The sequence below is a fragment of the Hippocampus comes genome, unplaced genomic scaffold (genome assembly GCF_001891065.2).
Source record: "Hippocampus comes isolate QL1 unplaced genomic scaffold, H_comes_QL1_v1.1 scaffold147, whole genome shotgun sequence".
Taxonomy (NCBI): Eukaryota; Metazoa; Chordata; class Actinopteri; order Syngnathiformes; family Syngnathidae; genus Hippocampus; species Hippocampus comes.
In genome coordinates, this window is record NW_017805009.1 from 1,275,529 (window position 1) to 1,283,791 (window position 8,263).

The 8,263-nt window shown below is 39.6% G+C and overlaps 1 protein-coding gene across 1 annotated transcript; it reads right to left on the reverse strand.

Annotated features, from left to right (window-relative positions):
- Positions 1-2,727: 2,727 nt before the first annotated feature.
- Positions 2,728-7,212, reverse strand: LOC109510209 (ankyrin repeat and SOCS box protein 6-like). The gene is given in 8 exon segments (XM_019860377.1): positions 2,728-3,517; positions 3,637-3,723; positions 4,228-4,336; positions 4,426-4,529; positions 6,375-6,547; positions 6,680-6,745; positions 6,747-6,788; positions 7,205-7,212. Coding segments are annotated over 8 exon segments (1,290 nt in total). The 3' UTR covers positions 2,728-2,816.
- Positions 7,213-8,263: the final 1,051 nt, after the last annotated feature.

Sequence of the window (8,263 nt, forward strand, 5' to 3'; positions counted from 1 at the left end):
TTTGTTCTGTCCACTTCTTGCGTTCAAATTGGGAAGTGCCTTCTTCGGCTGAATTTGGGTCGAGTTCTTCGGCCAATTTATATTTGTTGTTTCTTGTATTCTGTTGAGGGAAGAAATTTCATCTGTGCTGCATTTGACAATAAAGTTGTATCCAATCCAATCCAACTTTAGCAATTGTACCATCACTTTTACCATGAAATGGTACACCTTATGAGAATTTTCAGTGAAACACTGCAACAAAATTGTGACACGGCGGATGATCAGGGATGGCTTTGTTTTGTTGATTGAACATAAAAACATATGCAGTTATAAATTGACAGAAAGTAAGTAAAATAGGAAAAGGAAAGCGAAATCAGTCATCATTCAACACAATTATTATGTTCAAGGGAGTAGGAAGAAGTAAAAAAATTATCTAGTCCTACTCCGTGTTATGTGTTTCTATATAAATAGATCAAATTTATATCAATCAGAAAAAAAAAGAAAGAAAGAAGGTTGACGTCTCCATAAAGGCTCATGCTTTTACCCTTAACCGTGATATTTTTACAAATTTTGGTTTGTATCGGGATTTTATACATACACACCCTGGCACTCTTGTGTCAATTTTCTCTTGTATTCATAATGGATGTTGCAGTACCTTTCTCTATCAACTTAATTCAGATTTATTATTATATTTAATTAATGTTTAGAATTTATCACCTTAACTCTGATTGATGTAGGTTGTTTGTACTATTTTTTTGAATTTGTTTTTGAACTCGGCAAGCGATTTACTCATTTTCAGGTCTGTTTCAAAATTATTCCACAGATTAACATCTTTGACAGATCCACTTCTTTGCTTGATGTTTGTTCTTGTTTTGAGTTTTTTGAATAAGTTGGTACCTCTTAAATCATAGCAGCTTTCTCAAATTTCGAAAAACTTCAGAATGTTTTGGCAGAGCAGGTTATTGTGTGCTTTGTACATTAATTGGGCGATATTAAAGTCAACCAGGTCATAAAATCTCATCGTGTTTAATTTGATAAATAGTGGATTTGTGGGTTCCGTATATTTTGATCTATTAATAATTTGGATTGCTTTTTTTTTTGTAGTTTTAGAATAGGAAGTGTGTTTGTTTAACAGGCATTTCCCCATATTCCCACACAGTAGGTCATATATGGTCATAATAATGAAGAGTATAATGTGGACAAAGATCTCTTATTTAGCACATCCTTGGTTTTGTAGAGCATCCCTATAGTTTTGGCTATTTTTCTTTTTACGTTATCGATATGTGGCTTCCAACATAGTTTTGAGTCTATTATTACTAATCCGGAAAACTTGGTTTCATACGCTCTTTCTATCTCAATTGAGTTGACCATAATTTTAGCTTGGTGTTTGATTGGTCTTGTGCCAAAAACAATGAACTTAGAGTTTTTTCAAGTGACAATTTATTACTCTCGAAGTAGTTTTTTCAATTTGTATAATTCATTTTCGACGGTTGTCAGGAGCTGTTTCAGATTTATTCCAGAACAGTAGAAAGTTGTATCATCAGCAAATAGGACACATTTAAATTGTTTTGAGACCTTGCAGATATCAGTTATATATAAGATGAATAAATTGGACCAAGCACTGACCCCTGAGGAACTCCATGAGTGATTTTCAGTTGATTCGTTTTTTTTATTGTTGAGCTGCACGTACTGATATCTGTTATCGAAATAACTTTTTATCCATTTATAAGCTACACCTCTAATGCCATATCTTTCTAGTTCATCCAATAATATACTATGATCTATTGTGTCAAAAGCTTTTTTTAGAACTAGGAAAATCCCAACAGTATATTCCTTGTTGTCTATATTAGTGGCTATTGCTTCCACAAACTCCATAACTGCCATTGAGGTGGTCCGTTTTTCCCTGAAGCCATATTGATTCTCACTTAACAGCGCATGTTTTTGGATAAAGCTATCAAGTCTGCTTGAGAATAGTTTTTCTAATATTTTTGAGAATTGTAGTTGTGATATTGGTCTATAATTTGAAAACAAATGTCTTTCTCCACTTTTATAAATTGGAATAACTTTCGCAATTTTCATTTTTGATGCAGAGATACCAGTTTTGAATGACAGGTTGCATATGTGCGTGAAAGGTCACACGACAAATTCTACATAGTAATCTGTTTTATTATTGTCATATCAATATTAAAGCAATCAGTTGACTTTTTATTTTTAAAAGTTCTGACAATATTTGATATTTCTTCTTGTTTTACAGCAGTAAGGAACATCGTGGAGGCGTTTTTTTTTCTACGTACAGTGTATCTATCTATTTCAAACAAGTTTGTTGGATCAGGAATTTGTTTTGCTAGGTTTCTGCCGATATTGACAAAGTACTCATGAAATTCAATTGCTATTTCTGCAGTTTTTTCAAAAATAGTATTTTTGCCTTTGATAAAATACTCTGGATAATGCACTTTTTTAGGAATATTACTGATAACTTGATTAAATATTTTCCATATTTCTTGTTTGTTACTTTTATTCTGCTCTAATAGTGCATGATAATGGCCTCTATTGCTGGTTCTTATAATATTTACTAGTTTATTTTTATAGGTCTTATATTTTTTTCTGCCTCTTCATTTCTCAATTTTATAAACAATTTATATGAATTGTTTTTCTTTTAAATGCGTTTTCGATGCCTTTCGTTATCCATGGCTTACTTGGGTCTTTATACTTTTTGGAGAGTTAATGGAAAATGTTTATCAAATAGGGAGATTATGGTAGACTGATGTACATAAAACGCTGTATTTGGGTCTTCGTTTGAGTAGACCTCGGTCCAGTTTTGTTTTTCTAGGTCTTGCTTAAAACTTGGGCTTAAAACAGTCCCAACCAGGCTTTGGCTTATATGTGTGCCCAGAAAGAAGGAATCCTTTCAGTGTGTTTGGTAATGGCAAAGCATTGATTCTCTCTTCTAGTGGCCACGGTTGGAGGTGGCCCCTAATAAATGCCCTGCAAATGCGCTTGAGAGTATCTTGAAAATGCGCTTGAGAGGATCTTGCATATACATTTTGAATAGCTGGAGCATATGGGTGAGGGTCTTGTCCAAACGAAAGCGCCCCCAAGATGGGATGCAGGCTCACTCTGGGGTAGTTCACTTTCGCTAGCTCCAACAAAAACTCAGCTTTCTCAAGGAGCTCAGAGGCATAATTCGGATCTGAGCAGTGCCGCAAGGCTGACTGAAGCCCCTGGAGAATAATTGTGGGAGCTTGCCAGTCGGAGTCACTGTCGGCAGAAAACAAAGTGGCTCCGCTCTGGATTATGAGCACAGCCAGGGGGAAAAGCTGCTCAAAGTACTTCAGGCTTGTTTGGGTCAGGGAGGACTCGCCGTCATCGTCAACTCGGCTGGGGTCCATACCATAGGCCAGCAGTAACTGTGTGATTTCCAGGCAGAATTTCCCCGTCTCGGCAGCCTCGGCACTGCCGTCAAGCGCCTGCTGGAACCGGATGACCAACACGGATTGAACTGTTTGGCCATCTTCAGTAGCAGCGTTGACATCAGCACCTGTGCAGAAGGTGCACATTCTTTGCTATCATTTCCTGTAAAACTGACTGATTTCAACGCTGTTACAATGTTGCTAATCCAAAAGAGCTGAAGAGATTACATCAATGTGTGGTCAATACCTCTCTGAAGGAGAAGCTGTATGTTCTCTGGGTTGTTCATGTCTGGGCAATCGTAATTTTCCAAGGCATTAAGCAAAGCAGTGTATCCTTTTGAGACAACAATATAACAATAACTTGTAAACAAAGTCAGCTGACAACTATTAAACCTTGTTTACGCGAGACTGCTTTCAAACAGCAGTGCTGTTTAGGCCCCCCTTTAACACAAGGATGAATAAAATGCAGACTGTAAAAACAGGCCTCAAAGTGATTGTTTGGAAAATGTTGGCTATATTATTTCCCGGGCTATTTTTGCACATGTGCTGCTCAAGATAAGTAGCTTGATATCGTTGCTCCAAAGAAGTGTACACTCCTGCAACTCAAATTTTCAGTTGGCATTTGTTGTGAGGAGACCATCAAAAATATGGTTGGGAGAAGACAAGCAGTTGGTGCACTTATTTTGGTGCACTTATAAGTGCATATTATAGGATTTACAGGTGTGTTTGTAGCTTTGTGTCAATGAGAAATATTTTGATCACGCATTTACCCAGAAAATTTCAAAAGTGGAAAAAAAAAGTCTGTTCTTGTGTCCTTCGGAGGCTAAAACGAAAGCACCTCGTGTATTTCTTGCATTCACGTTGGCACCCAGCTCAAGCAAGGTAAGCAGGCAGGGAAAACAGTCCGGGTCCCGACTGGCAAGATCCAATGGGCTGTCCTCATGGCACTGTTGCGATAATGAACAAAAACATTTTAAAAAACGCTGGAATTCATTTCATTAGACATTTAACCAGTTGGTCCTATTATTTGACTTACCGTGTTTCTTCTTTCAATGTCAGCATTGTGCTCGACGAGCAATTTCACCATATTTGGTCTGTTACTCAGAACTGCTGCATGCAGTGGACTGCCGGGCAATTCGCCTGGGGAATTGATGAAAAATACATGAGTCTTTTGAATGCGTCATCTTCTCTTTGTGAGGGTTTTTTGTCACTGCATTACAGTAGACCAGGGGTGCCCATTATGTCGATCCCGATCGACTGGTAGGTCGAGGACTGGACCCACGTCCGTCCGAGGGGTGAAGAGGAGAAAAAAACCAACCATTTGTGTCTTTGTGCATATGTCAGTCATATATTTGTGTTCATGTACATGGCACCCTAATCATCCTATCAGTCTCATTTTGACAACAAATATTAAGACAACAATAAAAAGCAGGTAAATCTTTCACCGACGTCACCGGCAGTTGCTCGCGCTCAGCAGTCTGCAGTTGCAGCTTGTGATCAGAGCTGTTGCGCTATATCTTTTATCGTTATCATTATTCTCATTCAGTTTTTATCGTTATCATTATTCTCATTCAGTTTTTTTCGTGTACAATTCGCCGAGGGCAGCGGCAAAGAATAGGAATCTAGAGGGCCGAGGGAAGCACCTGAAAACGGTACGTGTGAGCTACGATAGTTAACAGGCTGCAAAAGTATGCCACATGCCTCCATGTCGGGCTGTTGCTCATCATGGCGTGCGTGTGTATGTGCGTGTGCGGTAACGGGGCGATCCTGGGAGGTTGATTGATCGAAAAGTTGATTTTCGGTCCAAAAAGTTTGGGCATCCCTGCAGTAGACCCTGGCTATTCAAGTGGGCAGGGTGACTTGAAAAATGTCTTCCAACACAATTCAAGTTATCTGTTCAAAACAGTCAGTAATGTAATCCAAGTATCATAATATTAAAAGTAATGTAACTCGGGTATTTTGAAGTACTTTTGGATCACTCCTAAACCAAATATTTTGCAAGAATGCCAAATACGTTGCAAGAATTCAAACAAACAAAACAACAACTGTGTAGGATATATATTTTCACATATTTTTCTGGTCTTGTCTTCTGGCTTTTCAATATGCATGGTTTTGGAATGCTGGAGGAAGCCTGAGTGACAGCAATTCATTGCACTTGTAAAGCATACTGCAGACAGACAGACAAAATCCACTGTGTGAGGGAAAGTAAATTTGCCAGCTGTGGTCAAGTTTTTCAAACTTTCTCTCTCTCTCTCACACTCCCCACTTTCAAATCTCACCGTCAGTGAATGTATTCACAGACAAACACACACGATGTGTTGCGTATCTGTTTTCTGTATGTACCCGCTGAGCATTTTTTAAGGACTGATAAATTGATTAAAACCCCTGATTGAGATTGAACTCAAAGTTTTAATGATTAAACGCTGACACAGGCAAGTTAAGCAATTATTTGATCCAAAAATGACATTGGATATGGTCAACAGCCTACAAGGGGAATTTGTCAGAATTACCAGTGTGGGAAGAAGGGCATGCAGGGAGAGAGAGGCATGTGAAAGACAAATGATTTTGTTATTTTCCCATAATTATATCCCCGGGGAAAGATGGCTTTCACAGCTTTTACATTTGACAACTTACGGTATGCTATCAAATATGTATGGACGATAAAAATACTCACTCTACATTTGAAATTTCTTGAAGTAAGGTGATACGCTGGCTAACCTGACAATTTTAATAGAATTTATGTTCAGTTTTTGCCAATTTTAGATTGAAAACCAGAAAACAATGAAATCTGCAGCCAAAAAAGAAGACAGAAATTTTGTTTCTACTGTTTCATATGCTGAAATCAACTATGTGGCATTTGCCATAATATCGTATTGTATATTTAAAAACACAATATCTGTCATGAATACTCGCTCGTTCTAAATTTAAAGACAATTACGGAGCTCACAGGGCAAACACTGAAAGCAAAGTCGTATTCATGCTCACCCTCATAATTAGGGTTTGCTCCGTACTGTAGAAGGATTACAGCAGCCTCCATACTTCCTCCCCCAGCCACCTCCATCAGACAATAGCCGATCGCTTCCAGGAAATCTTGAGATTGGGACTCTCGCTCCAGCAGCTCTATTAAAGAACTGCATCGACGTCTCTCATCTTCTGGTCTTTGTCAGAAAACAAAAGAAGAAATACAATTAAAGCACATTTTAACTGTGAGATATGCTGCCTGTGCCTTGTTTTTAATACTGTACTGACAAGAAACATTTCAGAAAGTTATTTTTCATTTTTTCACATACCTGAAATCATCAGTGAAGCATCTTCCTTCTAGTAAAAGCACTCGCATGATAGCCCTTACCAATTTCCTCGTATTCGATCCTTCGAAAGCCATGGAGGTAAGGCGTGGCTCTACAAATCCTTCAGGCAGTGTTTTCCGACCTTAAAAAAGCCAAGGCACATTGTTAGCAGTTGAAAAAGCTCAGGACACATCACCAAAGAAAACAAAACAAAAAAATATCTCGACGTTATGATGATCTTGACTGAATTTTTTACAAACTTGGTTGAAATGTGAGTCTAGATTGTTGAACACGGAGCCAAAATTCTGTAAGAATTTACCCGATGAGTAATTGAGATATTTTGTTTCAATATGGCATTTTTTTTAAAGGTCGGTAGGGGTGTGTGTGTGCGCTGGCAACCAACAGCTTCAATGTCTTAACGAACTCTTCTGGCAATTCGTCTAAAAACATTTAAAGCCTTCCACAGTGTGTCCAAAGTACCAGAACCAAATAGGATCTTGCTTAAAGAGACGTCCTTTTCAACTTCACCGGTACATTACGCTACTTTCAACCTTCCATGTCTTTTTGTTGTGTAGCGACACCACTTGAGTGACGCGCGACTCTGCTATGGGTGCGTCAGCGCGAACATGTACGCACGCGCGCGTCTTTTGGCTTCAACCAAAGTTCAGTGCTGACGCAACGGACGTCACACATCATAGAGCTTTGATCTACGACCACAGCTAAGCTGGCCTAGCCACGACAACAGCTAAGTTAGTGAGTTAAATTGCTCCATGTACAGCACTTTGTATGCAGCGATGGCTGTTTGAAAGTGCTCTATAAATACAGTTGAGTTGAGTTGAGACGACACGACGCTCGAGGTCGGACGGACACGCTCTCTTTCATAATCTGTCTGTTTTTCCCTTTTCCTCTTCCTGTCCACGTCTTTTTTCGTTCCACCGGGGTTTAGCCAATGTGTTTATAGAGACCAAAATCTCTAGTTGTATCTTCATTTCCCGAACCATTTTATCCTCACTCGGGTCACGGGGGGTGCTACCGCCTATCCCAGCTCTCTTAAGGCAATAGGTGGGGGCACACCCTGAACCGGTTGCAAGACAATCGCAGAGCACACATAGACCAATAGACCAATCGCGCTCACACTCACACCTAGGGACAATTTGGGGCATTCAATCAGCCTGCCATGCATGTCTTTGGAATGTAGGAGGAAACCAGAGGACCCGGAGAAAACCCACGTAGGCACGGGGAGAACATGCAAAAACTCCACACAGGAAGGCCGGAGCTGGAATTGAACCCGGTACCTCTGCACTGTGAAGTCGATGTGCTAACCACTCGACTACCGGGCCGCCCCTCTTCAGTTGTATATTGCAAAAATAATTACTCACCAAATACAGTGATCCCTCGCTCTACTGCGGTTCGTTTAGCGCGCGCGGCTTCAGTGCATCATGTTTTTTTTCCCCTCCAAAGCACTATGTTCTGAAAAAATTGCCGAATGACTCAGAGGTTTTGTGCATTGCTGTAACTTGATTGGTTCCCAACGCTGAGGTCCACCAATGACAGTAGGAGTGGATCTATCCCATGTAGGGTGGTGGT